We start from the raw sequence: 16,140 nt of genomic DNA, 5'->3' as shown, positions 1-16,140 counted from the left end.
ATAGTTAAATAGAATACGATAAATTGTATCTTGTAAATTTTTGGTGTCATATATAATAAATAGAACTACTAAGTCTTTTTAGCCCTAGCCCTATGATAAGATGGAGTAAATTTGAGTCAAGTTTTTTTTCTTAAACCTTTATACCGTACCTTTTCATACTTGAGTAATACGATATATATTCACACTTGCTATTTTCAATAATAAATATTGCTCAATTGAAAAAAAATTACACAAAATCAATGAAATTGAAGACTACAAGGAAGACGTAGAGTCCTAAGTCGTGTTAGCCACACTCGATTATTTATGATGCGCCCTGAAGTTTTCATTGGAGTTTCCTCTTTTTCTTCCGTTGCTATTCAAAACTATAGTATTTATTTTAATAAAATTATTTTTATGCGATATGGTACTATCTATCACTAATGACATTACTATATATGATAAAATTGATCTTATATCCATGTGAAAATGTATTTGATTTGTTTCTTTAAAATTAGGTGTGACAGTGGGCGCATGTATTTGTTCTTTTTATGAAAAAAAAACGTGTCTCCTGATTGAGCACGAAAGAGACATTGATGGAGCTAGTTTTCTTGTTATAGCCAACTCATGGACCTTGGTGCCAACGGCTAAACGTGGTGTAAAGATGAATCGGAAGGAGCAATCCTCACATTATGTTTTCTTCAGTGTTACAAATACAAGGTTAGTTGAGCTTAAGCCATCAACTTGGTTAGCCAATGTTTTATATTTGACGATTAAGTTAAGCTATTCGCCAAATTAGCTTCGATCGAGTTATCTTGACCCGTTAAACCAATGGGGACTTGTAGATGAAGCCTCTAATTCCCCGAACCGAACGCCATCAAGGTGGCCACAGACGCACCCGACTAAAGCGTACGCGCAGAGGATGCACCAATCCAAGTGTCCGCATCGCACCGGCCCAGCCGCGGATAGGGATTAGCCAGCGGCAGGAGTCCCATCGCATCGGCGGAGAGCTCTTGGCGCCCGTTCCTCGCGACCTCAGATCACTGGAGATCAACAGGAGATTCGCCTTGGCACCATCAATCATGGCGTGATGGGCAGGTGCGGGAGACCAGGCCAAGAGGATAAACTCGTCAGTTTGACCGGCGAGTTTGGCCGGGAGCCGGAGGAAGCGGTAAAGTGAAGCGCCGGCCGACCATGGTCCATGGATCTACTAGAGTCCAGGCCAATCTCCCCCGTAGCCCTGCCCTCTCACATGTCCCCTGTCACGTAGCGATCGCCGATCTGCTGTTCCCCCGCTGTTCTTACGTGCTCCAGAGTGCTGGTGGTTGCTGCTCCGAAGACGGCAGCCGGTAGGTAGCATGGTGTACTCGATCCGATCATGAATGATCTAAATACAAGTTGGTTTGGATAAGGGATGTATATCTAATATACAGTTTTAATTACTATATTTTATTAAAATATATTTATAAAATTTATTGAATTTGTGATATTATAAAAGTATTTTTCAAGATAAATCTAGATATATAATTTAAGATTTTTAAACTAAATATTTTGAAAGCTATTGTTAGACAAATTTTTAAAAATTTGGCTGAATTTTTTCCAAAATAATGTGTATTGATGATCAGAGACATTAGCTTTTGCTAGCATCGATACAGTGAGTATGAAAAATCTGGTACATACTATATGGTTGCATGGTGTTAGAGCATCTCTAGCAGCTCCCATAATCCATCCCTAATAGTTAAATATGGAGAATTTAGTCTAAACACACTCTTTAGAAGCTCCTCTAACTCATCTTCTATTTTCTGATCCCCTAAACTAGTCTCATCATCTCTAAGAGACTTCTTCCATCCCCATCTAGGCACACCTCTGACATGCGAGCTATCATTTACATGATACCAGTAAGATATATGAGATAAGATTTAGAGAATCTATTTGAGTGTAAAGAGATATAAAATGATTTTTTTAAAAAAGCCCCTATACGAGAGATCTGAAAGATAAATTTAAGGGGAGCTGGGTAGAGATGCTCTTATGTTACGTGTTTATGTACGCTTGGAAACATCAAATGTGCGATGGAAGACTTTGACCTGCTGGAAGATTGGTTGTGCAAGCGTGCAGTCTTGTTTTTTTACACTCCAATGTTTCGTGCAAGAGAAGGTCTTTTTTAAATATTACTCTTATGCAGACATTATGGCTATGTGCATCTCAGTAATGTAGATGTTAGGATAAATTCTTATATGATTATACCAGTTTAATGTAAAAAGAGTTAATAAATCTTCATTTAAAAAATACTAGTAAGACTAAAAAACTAAAAAAATCTGAAAAAGAAAAGCGGTTACGGCAGCGGGACCTGATGCGACCAGGCCCTTGGAGAGTTTTCTCGGCCTTGGGCTACTACTGCTCGACCCACCCAACCCAACCCGACCAAGCCCAACCCATCTGCTACTTCTCGGCGATCCATGGAGCAATCGACGATTTCATTTTTCATTGGCTCTAACGATATGGTAATCAAATGACAAGTTTTCGGTGGTAAATCATCAATTTTTCCAATCCAGCGAAGCAGCAAGCGATGGGGAGAAGGGGAGCCGCAGGAGATGCCGCCGATGGAGACGACGAGGCGAAGAGGGAGGAGGAGGCGCTCGCATGCAGCAGGCTCCTCGACCCGGGATTCAAGCCCTCCAAGCTGTCCCAGTATCAGCTCGACAAGTTCAAGGTGCCCTTCGTGTACTTGGGTTTCTCGAATGTTCGGTACGGCAAATGCGCCGTTTTTGATCCACACACAGGGATGCTTGTTCTAGATTTTAATTTTCTGAGAGTACGTGCGTTTCAATAGGAGGCCTAATTCGAGGCAGTCTATACAGGATGAGTTCATTAGGGCAGGGCAAAGTTGTTTTTTTAGATTAAGGGCAAAATTGGTCCTGCTTCTTATCTTATTTTGATGCATAAATGAACACGTTCGAGATTCAGTAGGATTGCGGATCGAAGATTTGTTTGTGTCGCTGTAGATGAATAATTCACTAAACTCTACTTCTATAAAGTATAGGTTCAATGAAGTCGGGGCTTTGTACAACATGGGCAGAATTTGGCTTCTGATTGTTGGTGTGTTTGGCAGTGTATGCTATTATGGTTTGCTATTAATCATGGAAAATGCCCAGTTAGGGCCTCTTTGGATAGCTTAGGGGATTGGGATCCAAATCCTTAGGATCACGTACAAATTTGAATTAAATCCCAAATTCCTAGAGCAATCCTATCTATCCAAACAGGACCTTGGTGTTTTGGTTATTTATTCACGGGAACCCATTCAGTTTTAAGAATGTAAGACTGCATTTTTTTTTGTGTCAAGCAAATGGTGCATCAGAAGGAGCAAGGAAATGTAATAATAGCACTTTTTCCGGAGTGCTGATTGGACCCTATCTGCATACTAGACTCTTGAGTTGGTACATGAAAGAACTGAGAAAATGTAATAATAGCACTTGTAGGAGTGTTGATTGGAAACCCTATCCACATACTAGACTCTGGGTTGGTACATTGAACATATATTGCAATCCTTACCTTGTCAATGTTGGATGTGATATTTGGTTTCATGGTTTATTTTGTCTTCTTTAATATGTCGTATCAGAGTTATCGCCATTAATGCCAGTCCTGTTTTAAGAGAAATCATTCAGTCATGTGTTTTACTATGACATGATGGTTTCCCTTTATAATGTCCATTCTTGATGTATTTGAGTATTTTCTTCTGAAGTTACCAGGTCAATCACTTAGTCTGTCATGCCATGCAGGAATTACACAAGAAACGGTTACAAATAACAGAAAAGCCAAAGAAGAAAAGAAAATGTAAAGGTGCCTCTCTCTCATGCATGTGCTCTTGTCTAGGTGTGCCGACTCGCCACTCAGTGGTTCTAAGCTATTTTTCGTGTCATTTCTCTTTAGGAAGCAATGGGAGGAATACCAAAGTAACTGATGATTATAAATTCACTGACAAGGATGAATCTTCTGATAATATTCCATCAGATATACATCATACATCATCAACTACAGGAATCCAAGGGGTATGCATGGTTATACTTACTATTGGGCACTTTCTTTGACCAAAATTCTGAAGACATTGCTTTTGCTCGAGTCTTTCATCTTACAGCAACAAATTAACCGTCAAAAAAAGTTGCGTATAGTAATGAAGTTCTGTATTACGACAGATTCTTGCTTCATCAATCCCAGTAAATCTTCATATTGATCTTAGGTAGTGAAAGTTGTTCCAAGTAAGGCAACAAACTGCTTGATTGGAAGTTTTGGCAAGTATTGTGGCGAAATACAAACTGTTTTCATAGTTTACAGGTATCACGTGGTGATGATTAAACTGTCTTAATAACAATGAAGTAATGAACTAAATGGTAAAGTGATTTAGTCTTTAGTTTTGTTTCTAGGTAAAAGTACCAACTACAAACAGAAATTCTTGTGCTACACTATTTTGTCCAATGTTCTTTCACTTTCAGGTATACATCATCTTGATACAATAAAACTTGGCAATTTCGTTTCTTGACATTGTTCCCAAATTGAGTATATTTGGTTGCCATTAGGTGGTAATCCTAGTCAACTTTACATCCTCTAAGACACTAATTTGACTTTGATTACAGATATCATTAGGACCCTCTTCTTACTTTAATTTGTACCATACAAATATGATTTCATGCAATAATATTGATGGTTTTATCGCCATATATGCAGGATCTTGCATTAGCTCTGCCATCAAAGAACAAAAGGAAGTTACATTGGGGGTACTTTTTCATTATTGTATCATACTGTGCAGTAACTTATTTGCAGCACCATTATGTTACTCTTAACTCCTTTGGTATTCATGCAGTCTACCTGTAAGACCCATTTCCTAGGATTTTCTATGTCTTCTATAGTAGTCCCTGGATCAAATAGTCGATACGTATAGTACAACAATTGTGACATCACAATCATATATCGTATATAAAAGATTAATGTTACATGAGTACAAACGGTCTTAAATCATATGATACATTACAAACCTGACCAACCAGCCAACAAAAGCACAACGGAACAACAACCAAAAGCCGTAGGCAACTAGGGTGCGAACGTAACCGCTAAATCTACTCCTCATTCGTGGCTTCGTCTCCCGTGAAGTCGGCATCCATCTCATCATGTGAATGATAGCAACAATGAGTACGAAAGGTATTCAACAAGTCATATACTATTGTAAGGGGTTGATAGATGCATAAAAGATGACTCAAGGATAAGGTTTTAAGGTTTAGTTTAAGCGTAAAACAGTTTATGCAGATATCTAGTTATATTCTCTACTGTTAGCTTTGAAACAGTTTAAAAAAGGTATCAAAGTATATCTAGGGGTTTTCGGTCCTGTGAGAGCTACACCTCACTCCGCAGTCTCTATCAATGTGTCTGGTGTACCTTCAGTACCACTCAGCTCCTGGCAGATCGAACCAGCAACCTCATCAGATGGACATCTAGTTCACGTACTCACTCATCAAGAATACACATGCCTTGAGTCTAACTAAGTGAGGTCATTGCTTTGTATGTCCATGATCGTGGATACAGTTGGTTAAATAGATTTACACTCAACAAAGGTTGAGCACTGTACCTATGCAATATGTTCATTCTCCAACTGTTGCAAGTGGAGGAGTGAATCATACTGAGACGCTTCAATCACTTTCCTTTGTCGGACTATACTACGAGCTACCCCAAGTGCTCCAGTCCTACGTAAAGGATGTTAGAGTACCACTTGGACCTTCGTAAAGAGTCTGGTTCGATGAACATCCTGCGAAGCACCTGGCAAATGCTTGGGTTCTTGTTGCTCCTCCAGTCTCTTAATAAAATGTCCAGCTTGGTTAGGAGATAGAAAAGTCAAGTCCTACTCATAACTAGATGTATGGTTGCACTAGGGTGGCTTAGCATGACGACGCAATAATTCGGTACTTACGCGGCCGGGGCATGCATCTACAAAGCTGGCAATGAATACCACACAAGTGTCAGAGTATTGAGTAAGGGGGCATCCTGGTTAACAGGTCCCACGTGGGATATGGCGTTTGATGGGGGATATTTTCTGAACCATGGCCCATCGCGTGACTAGCCCTTGGCTCGCACGACCAGCGCAAGGATTACGTGACCAGCATCCTTGCGATTTAATGTGATCCCATGACCAACCCTTGTTGGTCGCGAGGCGTCCATACCTAACCTGTCTAGACACATTTATTGATATCTACTCGAGTGTTTTCCTTCCTGAGACTCCTCCAGCGAACAAAGTCGTGGTTGACGCAGATGGATAGTGCCCCGTCCTGTAGCATTAATTGCTATGGAGTGGGGTGTTGCGGACCAACTTAGCACCACGCAACAGATGAGACGGTCTGCAGAATGACCAGACAAGTGGACGAGTTTGCAGGCGGACTCACGAAAGGCTGGGATGGAATGACTTTGCAGATGAGCTTTCGGCGCACGACGAGGGGACAGGTAGGGCTACCAAGGTAAAGTAAGAGTGGAGGCGTCTAAGAGGATGGGACGGGCTCTGCAGTACCACCGGCGCAAAGTGCGACATGGACGCTTCGCGCGATGATGGCTTGGGAAAAGTACATCTAGCTAGGTATGGGTCAGCGGAAAAGGGCTCACTTTAAATTTCTCCTTCGCTTGTATATAAAGAGGAGAATGGGTCTAGGAAGAGAGGGACTCATTTGTAACTAGTTCACAAACACTGATAATAAAATACACAGAAAGTAGAGCTATTATCCTTCGGGACGCTTGAACCTGGATAACTCCTTTGTTTTTGAGTTCATCACAAACACATGCATACCGCAAACGTTGTTCACGCGTCCATTGACCGGTACACCCTGGAATCGTTGTCAGGGACTAACTCTCGACAGTTGGCGCGCTAGATAGGGGCGCGTTTCTGCGTTTCAGTAAGTGTTGGAGATTAGGTTGGGCTACCCATAGCCGTATTCACGGCAACCGGTGTCGGACACGGGGACGCTCTGGCACAACCCCAACCACCACAACGTCGCCCGGAGGAGCTGTCGTAGAGGACGCGGTCCTTGGTGGCGGCGTCACCAAGGCCGTCACGCTGCACAAATGTCGGGGGTTCCCCTCCTCGTGTATGTCTCCACTTCACACTTGGCAACTCGACTATGAGGCCATGTCGTCTGCACAGAATCTGCAGACCGTGCGAATGTTTCTTAGCCACCCACCGGTAGCAGTACCGGAGGGTTCGCCAGTAGCGTCATGGTTGCGTGCTTTGCTCTCCTGGTTGAGACCGCCCGACGCCAAACTGCAACGACAAACACCACGTCCGTCACTATGACTGGTGAAGGTCACGATCGCCAAGAATCGTGGCAAGCTCCACGGCAGGAAAGATCCCGTCCTCCCTCGGTAGCGGAGAGAGCTCGGAGACTCCCGTCGCGTTGGGACAGCCAATCCTCTAACCTGCGCAACTCTGAGCCAACACGACCTCCGCAGCGTGATCTAGAGCTAGGTGGCTACCCGAGAGCAGGAGGACCGCGCCCGACGAGAGCAGGAAAAGGGCAAGCAGCCCTATCACTCGCCTTCCCCGCATAGGGAGGTGTCAGATTCCTCCATCCCTCCCAGGGACCACGTGACCGTCGTCTCTCTCCCCGAGCACGCGTTGTCGCCCATCAGCGAGTGGCTCCTCCCTACGGAACAGGGTGCAACGCTCTATCAGCCTGGCTGCGAGGTGCGCTGGCTGGACAAGTTCCGGCCAATCCTAGCCGTAAAGTACGATGGCTCCACCAACCCCAAGAAGTTCATGCATATCTACACCACCATAGTGCAGGCCGCGGGAGGTCACGGGAAAGTCATGGCCAACTACTTCATGACCGTCTTGACCAGTTCAGCCCAGTCTTGGCTTATGAATCTTCCTCGCGAGTCGGTTCGCTCCTGGGAGGATCTGCCCGACCAGTTTGTCGCCAACTTCCAGAGGACCTATGCCCGACCCAGGGTCGAGGACGGTCTGTACCAAGTCAGGTAGCAATAAGGTGAGTCGTTGCGAGACTTCATCCGACGCTTCACTGAGCGCTAAAATACCATTCCAAGGATCACGGGTGAATCCATGGTCATAACATTCAAGAGAGGGGTCAGAAACCAAAAGATGGTCGAGAAGCTAGCCATCAAGAAAATCCGAAGCACTATCGAGCTCTTCGAGCTCGCAGATAAGTGCACATAGGCTGTCGAGGTCCGAGAGCGTCAGATTGACGCTAGGTCGTGGCTGACTTCTGACCAGCCCGTCTCCTCCAAAGGGGTCGACCGGAAGGAGAAAAAGAAGAACAAACGCAAGAAAGGACCGCCTGACGTCATGACGGTCTAGCAGATCGGCTTACCGCGCCGACACTTCAAAAAAAGGAGGGGAAGAAGGGTCGTGGCTACTGCCCGATTCACCGCACAGATACCCACGACCTGACCGAGTGTAAGGTAGTGCGGGACATCATTGATAAGGAGCTTGGAGAGCGTAAATCCAGACACGACAATGATGGTAAGGATGGAGCCGACCTCGACCAGTCAGCAGTGGGGTACCAGCAAGACGATCACATGGTCCATCATATCTTTGGGGGTGCCGCGACATATTCCTTGAATAGAGAATACAAGTCGGTGGTCCGGGAGGTTTGGACGACCATGCTGGGCCCAAGCCTGCCTCTGAAGTGGTCGGAGGTGCCCTTTACCTTCAGTTAGGTCGACCACCTCACAAGTGTCAAGCGACCTGGTCGTTACCCTATTGTGGTCGAATCCACCGTTCAGAACATCTGACTTGGTCGTGTGCTGATCGATGGAGGGAGTTCTATCAATCTCCTCTTCGCCCACACGCTGGACGCCCTACAAATCCCAAAGAACGTGTTGAAACCATCTCCCCCCTTCTTTAGGATTACCTCGGGCTCTTCGGCTAAGCCCTTGGGGTAGGTTGAGCTGCCCGTCACCTTCGGCTCGTCGAGTAACTTCAGGACCGAAAAAGTCCTATTTGATGTGGCGCACTTCGAGACCGCTTATAACACGATCCTGGGGCGACCAGCAATGACCCAGTTCATGGCCGTCGCACACTACGTGTATCAGGCGATTAAGATCCCTGGTCCGATCAGGGCCATCACCATCTTTGGCAACGCAAAGATGGCCCTGCACTGCGACGAGAGGAGCCTTGACATGGTTAAGCTAACTCCCGGGTCACAACCGATGAACGCTACATCTAATGGTCGCCCGGTGAAAGTTCACGTCGCTACCGACCATGATGAGCGGCTCAAGGCAGTATGCCTTGACGACTCTGACCTGACCAGAACGATCCAGAATGGGGCCGACCTAGACCCTAAATAGGAACTTGCGCTCATCACTTTCCTCCGGGCGAACGCGGTCGTCTTTTTTTTAGTCTGTCTGATATGCCCGGAGTTCGTGATCGAGCACAAGTTGTCAATACGACATAACGTGCGACCAGTCAAACAAAAAGCGCGTCGGTTCGTAGCCGATCGAAAGGAATCACTTCGTAAGGAGATCGGCAAGCTCCTGAAAGCAAGCTTCATCCGAGAAATACAGTACACAGAGTGGCTAGCTAACCTAGTCATGGTCTGAAAAACACAATGGTAAGTGGAGGATGTGCATAAATTCACCGACCTCAACAAGGCGTGCCCGAAAGATCTCTTCTCTCTACCCTGGATCGGCCAGCTTGTTGACTCAACCGCTGGCAACGATCTTCTAAGCTTCTTAGATGCCTGTTCGGGGTACCACTAGATTAGCATGTATAGGAAAGATGAGGAGAAGATTGTTTTTTGACACCCTTCGGGGTCTTTTGCTATGTAAAAATGCATTTTGGTTTAAAAAACGCTGGTGCCACTTACCAGCGTTGTATTCAGCTCATTCTTCGATCACAGTTCGATAGAAACGTCGAAGTGTATGTTGATGATATGGTCGTAAAGAGTAGAATCAGGGACGACCTAGTCGCGGACCTTCAAGAAACGTTCGATAACCTTCGAAATACCATATGAAGCTGAACCTTGGGAAGTGCACGTTTAGAGTCCTATCAAGGAAGTTGCTCGGGTTCCTCGTTTCAGTCGAGGAATAAAGGCAAACCCTGACAAGATCGAAGTCATCGACCGGATGAAATCCCTGACCAGACTAAAAGAAGTCCAAAAAATAGCATGATGTGTGGCAGCTTTGAGCAGATTCATCTTAAGACTGGGATTGAAAGGGCTGCCGCTCTTCAAGCTCCTAAAGAGCAACCACTTCCGATGGACTCCAGAAGCGGAAATGACCTTCCAAGATCTAAAAAGGTACCTTCCCTCCCCTCTCGTACTGACTACACCTCAATCAGATGAGGAGGTCTTGCTCTATGTTGCAACTACCCCACAGGTCGCGAGCGTGGTACTAGTCGTCAAGCGAGAAGGTCTTCAGCAACCAGTGTACTACGTCAGTGAGGTCCTACACGATGCGAATGCTCGGTACCCACAGTCTCAGAAATTGCTATATGCCATTTTAATGCCTCTTACAAGCTCAAACACTGCTTTCTGGCCTACAAAATCAAGTTGATCTCTTCGCTCCTGATTAGTGAAATTCTCCATAATATGGATGTAGAGGGAAGAACATCAAAGTGTGCAATAGAGCTTGAGGAGTTTGATCTACAGTTTGTCCCTTGAAGGCGCTAGTCGATTTTATGGCCGATTGGTCGTCCTTTGAGCCTGAGCAGGTATAACGACCAGAGACAAACAAGCATTGGACCATGCACTTTGACGGATTGTTCACGCTGAAGGGAGTAGGGACTGGAGTGGTCTTGACCTCACCAATCGGTGACCTTCTCAGGTATGTAGTTCAATTATATTTTTCAGCCACTGTCAATATTACAGTATACGAGGGCCTATTGTCTAGAATGTGAGCAGTCTCCGCACTTAGGATTAAACGTCTGTTAGCAATAGGGGACTTGCTATTGGTTGTTAACCAAGTGCATGAGGAGTTTCAGTACTCTGATCCGACAATAGTGATATACCTCATCGAAGTGAGAAGATTGAAGCTATGTTTTTTCGGTTTTGAAGTCAGACACGTCCCTCGCAAGGACAACTTCCTAGTCGATGAGCTGGCCCGCCTAGCTTCTTTTTCGAATCGGTCTCAGTCGGAATCTTTGAAGAAAGACTCACACGACCATCCACCGTGGTCTCGGACCAAGGTGACGTGAATGCTCCGCTTGGAAACGGAGCACTAGAGGCAACACCTCCTTCGGTGTCGTCGACCTCGGTGGCCATTATGTGGTTGCCTTGCTCGATTCGGGTATGACCTGGATGGATCAGGTCTCATGGCAAGCCTGCAGATAATTCCTGATAGAGGGACGCCTTTACGGCTGGGGGAGTAACGACCTTTTACTGAAATGCATCATTTAGGAAGAGGGGAGCATAATGCTCTCTAATATCTACGGAGACATATGTGATAGCCATGCTTTGTATCGCACTCTGGTTAAAAAAACGTTCCGGCAAGGATTTTATTGGCCTACTGTCATCCAGGATGCTTGCGAGCTGGTAAAACGGTGCGAGTCATGTTAATATCATGGCTGACAAATCAACCTATCAACCCAAGCACTGCAAACTATACCACTCTCTTAGCCTTTCGCCGTCTGTAGGCTCGATATCGTGGGACCGTTCCCTAAAGTCCCATGAGGTTTTGAATTCCTGTTCGTGGCAGTTGATAAATTCACCAAGTGGATAGAGGCTAAGCTCATCAGGAAGATCACCGCCGCTGTAGTGATTAAGTTCATACGGGGGCTGGTAGTGCAGTTTGACAGTCCAGATTGTATAATTACGGACAACATGACTCAGTTCGCCAGTAGTGTTTTCCAGGACTATTGCGAAGAGTGTGCTTTGAAAACCTGTTCGAACTTAAATAGACGATCGGTTGGAACTTTTCTTGCTAGTTTCCTTAGCTCTTTCTTCTTCTTCTTTATCCTAGGGGTATACTTTATTCAATCTCTCGAGCCCCAAGAAAACCCCCCTATCCCTCGGACTCAATCTCTCTTTTGACTCTATATATGTGGGCACCTGATATCTATGAGGGTTCACCCACCCCGATGACAGCATTCCTTTCTATTGCACCTAAAATCTTCACCGATCATTGAAAAAAGAAGCCATACGAAAACTTAAGGAATCTTGAGATTCGGCGGCTATAGACTCAAAGGGCACAGAGAGGCTGCTGGTACAGTTTTTTTAGCTCACACGGGCCACCTAATAAGCTACAGGGAGGGGGCATCAAGGAGTGGGGAGGCTCATCGGCGTGCGAAGAGAGGGTGTGGCGACCAACGGTTGAGGGATGCGTGGCGGTGGCATCAGCAGCGAGCCTGCTTTGCGTCCCCGTGCTCCTCCCGATTCCAGATGCTCCCCCACGGCTCCTTCATGCTCCCGGTGATGGCTCTACGATGGTGGCTAGCAGATCGAAGTGGCCGCTTGGCTTGGAACGACGGCTTGTGGTGGCGGTGGCGATTTGGCAACAGGGGAAGGACAGGGCCGGGAACTCCATTTATAGCGGAGGAGAGAGATGGGCGGTGAGAAAGTGTGGCTTATCCTCTCGCTGAACAGCACGGTGGCGGGGCCTTGGATTACGACGCCGCTCGGGAAAGGCACGGCGCGTGGCAAGCGACTAGGAACAGCGCGGCGGAGGCGAGCTGGAGGTAGGAGAGGAGAGGGACAATGCGGTTGGGCTGGCGCGCCGACTGGGCTGCGCGGGCGTGCATGTCGTAGCCCATGCACACGGAGGAAGGGAAGAGGGCGCGCCAGGCTAGGTGTTGTGTTGGCTGGGCCGCGCTAAAGAAAAGGAGAAAGGGGCAGCCCGAGAAGAAGAAAAGGAAAAGGAAAAATATTTTGGGATTAAATTCAAATAGGGTAATTTGAAATTTGATTTGGATTTGGTATTAATCCAAATAAGTTCATTTAATTTGGATTTGGATTTGAAGCCCTTATCTTTTGCCGAGGTTTGAATTCAAAGGATTTGAATTTATTGGGATTTCAACTTAATTGAATCTATGGATTAAGATTTGAATCTGAGAGGGATTCAGATTCAAATCTCCACTCAAAGAACCATAAAAAACAAATTAAACCAAAGATGTATATGACCATCTTATTGCTGGGATTAATTTAGAAATTAATTTGGTATTCTTTGGAATACTTAGCTAAAATAATATATTGAATATACACATACATGCATATACATATATTCAATATATATTTCCTCGATTTTAAGTTGGTTTAAATAATTAGAAATTTTTAAAAAGAAATGAATTTTGGTATAATCTAAATGCTAAAACTCATTATGTTACACTACATGCACTGTTTCACCTTTCATTGTTCAAAAAGTTTGTTTACGTCTTAGAATTTTATTTATGGATGAAAACCTTTTTAATTGTTCAAAAACTTTAATAGAACTGCTTCACCTTTTGTTCTTCAAAAAGGAGGCATGTTTGACTTTGGTACCAAGGGTTTACATTGCAATTTACGAATAAAGTACTCTTGTCCTTTATTGGAATAGAGCCTTTATTGCTAATCTTGAGATTTCTGTTATCATCTTTATTTGATGAGCATGAGGTATACTCTCTACCATTAAGAAATGAGAACCGAACGATAGCTCGGTTGGCAGAGCCTTCCGTAGAGGTCGCCCACCCAGGTTCAAATCGGGGCGCACCCAAAAACATGAGTCCCTCCCTGAGATATCTGGCTAGCATGTTTCTAGCCAACCAAGGTTCTGTACCTCCCTGCCTTAGGAGAAATTCCAGGGGACGTCTCTCCCTGTGGTCAAGTTCCTTTTTACCATTAAGAAATAAGAAATCAATCAATTTGAACCATGACAAGTAAAGGTTAAAGTAGAATTTTCGAAGTTCTGATGGGATCCTGTTGCGATAGCATGCCAGTATGGTGTGACATTTATTATGACCACAGTTCAGAAATGCTGATATTACATTTTTGTTCACCCATTCTTGTGAAAAGCAATGATGATCTTTGATGCTTACCTCCTGTGTTTCATATATTTCAGGCTTGATGTTAAAGAACGATGGGAAAGGAAAGCAAACATGTGAATCTCTAACGATCAGTGATGTTCTAACAGCGAACACATACCCCTACTGCAGGTAAGTGAAAACAGAAGGACAAAGAAAAGGGTAGACTTTTTCACGGAATCGTCGGGTTGTTGGCTGGGTTCATGTTTGTCAGCGGGCAGAACACTGGAACGAGAAAATTCTCAGAACTGGAGCAGCAAGTTAGTATCTGATTTTCAGAGTTTTGTCTGATGTTTTCTCAAGATATCGTAGCTAGATTTTGCTCTGTTGTACTATTTGATCCAAACTTGCAAGTACCTGCATCTAGGCCTTCCCTTAAATACCTGAGGCCCACTTAGGACTCAGAATACTCCAATCTTTGCAAGGCTTATCATAACCATTGTGGGAAGCTCTTGATTTGGCCATTTTCCTTGTAATTATTGTATGTCTTAGCACAAATGTTGTCGTCAAGTTGTTTGATAATATAAATATAATTTATCATATACTTTTTGCTACTTGCTGCTGCTTATTTGTAAAACTGAAGCAGGTGGATGCAAACGTGCAATAAACTATCAATGGGGTGGCCTCTAGAACGCATGTTGTTTTTAGTCCATTTCTACACCTTCGGCATGTTGGCCACCGCTTGCGTGTTTCATTTGGGAGCTTTCTGATGGCTAGCTATCTTATGTTTTCTGTTCGTACTATGATCCCCGGTCAACGTAAGTGTATATACTTCAACTTGGAGCTGTATACGCAAAGTTGCGCTGGAACTTGTACAGTTATTGAATTATATATATCATGAAGTCAAAATCTGTGATGAAATCTTGCACGTTTGATTTAAGAATGGAGCACGTCTCATGTACATCTAAAAAAATGATGATTAAAGAAGCGTAGAAATGGAAATGGAACGAGCCAGAACAAACTGTGGCACCAACTACTAATGGGCAGTGGCATGAGGTCAAAAGTGCTCATGAGAAACTGTGGGCTTTCTGCCGCTGGTCAGTGCTGGACGTACCATTTATATACCTTTTTTATATTGTTACAAGAAATTAAGAAATAGGGAACATACTAAGCAGAAAATTAAATTAGCATTCCCTCAGAGGGAAAAAGGCAAAGTGGATTTCAGTTTTGTTTTGCGCAACTGAAACTGACGTGCTTTTAGTGAAAACTACTTTTTTTTGAAAAACTGTTTATGGTTTTTATGAAAAGCTATTAGCTTATGGTCTTAATTTTTAGTTTATCAGCACACAGCTTTTTAGAAAAGTCACTCTCAATCAATTTATCAGCTTTTAGTTCATTTTATCAAAAATCAATTTATCAGCTTTTCAAAATCCATCATAAACTCAACTCAGCTTTTAGCACAGCTTATCGCTAAATAGGACCTTCATAGTCTCGTTTGATCGTTGAGATCAAACCACTGGTTGCATCGGCCATTTTGTGTATTTGGTTTGAGGAGTTTATTGATTCTAGACGGAATGATTCTATCATGAGATGATCTCATGAATTTTGATGGGATGGCTCCATTCTCCATATTTATACTAGAAATGAGTCTACATGAATGAGATGGCGATGAGTCAACTCGTCCCATTCCTCAAACCAAACTAGGAGCTAGGTTCGGAGCTAGTTAGCATGGGATGATCCATCACCAACCCACTCTTCAAACAAACAAGCTATGATTTCCGCTGTGCAATCTTGCGATGTACTAATAACACTTTCAACTCATCTACCTGCCTTTCACTGTTGTTTTGTCATGACAGCCTATGTATGCGTAGCCCAACGAAAAGCATATGCTAAGGCCTAGCTAGCTAGATACGTACCCAACAGAGCACAAACCAAGTAGCTAGGTAGCGGCTTGCAGTGACACTACGTACGTGGCCAGCCAGCTACATGCGGCATTGCATGCAGTAGTGTCGTCAAATCCGTTATGCTAAGGCTAACTCCAACGGAATCTGTAATTCGGTAAAATCTAGTGCTACAGTGATTTGCGGGCTACTGTAGCGCCTGTATCCACCTCCAACAGAGCCGGAATCTAGTGCTACAGCAATGCGATGACGGTAAAAAGGAGGAAAGAGGGGTGGCTTTTTTGCGGACGAAACGGAGGAGCCGCAACACTGTATGCCTCTTTCCCGCGACAACGCCGAGCACGGCAG

The 16,140-nt window shown here is 44.4% G+C and overlaps 1 protein-coding gene across 1 annotated transcript; it reads left to right on the top strand.

The window, feature by feature from the left end:
• The first annotated feature begins 2,454 nt into the window (after positions 1-2,454).
• On the top strand, positions 2,455-14,507 carry LOC133908515 (uncharacterized). The gene is made up of 5 exons (XM_062350580.1): positions 2,455-2,686; positions 3,753-3,813; positions 3,904-4,022; positions 4,696-4,745; positions 13,990-14,507. The coding sequence occupies exons 1-5, from the start codon at positions 2,543-2,545 to the stop codon at positions 14,030-14,032; spliced, it is 417 nt and encodes a 138-aa protein (XP_062206564.1). The 5' UTR covers positions 2,455-2,542; the 3' UTR covers positions 14,033-14,507.
• The last annotated feature ends 1,633 nt before the right edge of the window (positions 14,508-16,140 follow it).

Source organism: Phragmites australis, chromosome 2 (assembly GCF_958298935.1).
Source record: "Phragmites australis chromosome 2, lpPhrAust1.1, whole genome shotgun sequence".
NCBI lineage: Eukaryota > Viridiplantae > Streptophyta > Magnoliopsida > Poales > Poaceae > Phragmites > Phragmites australis.
This window is presented reverse-complemented; position numbering and strand designations above follow the sequence as displayed.

Excerpts from the sequence above, each read along its gene's own strand:
- LOC133908515 (XM_062350580.1), top strand. The coding sequence starts at position 2,543 with ATGGGGAGAAGGGGAGCCGCAGGAGATGCCGCCGATGGAGACGACGAG. Across the intron at positions 3,814-3,903 it reads GAAGAAAAGAAAATGTAAAG|GAAGCAATGGGAGGAATACC; the intron begins GTGCCTCTCTCT and ends ATTTCTCTTTAG. Across the intron at positions 4,746-13,989 it reads AAAAGGAAGTTACATTGGGG|GCTTGATGTTAAAGAACGAT; the intron begins GTACTTTTTCAT and ends CATATATTTCAG.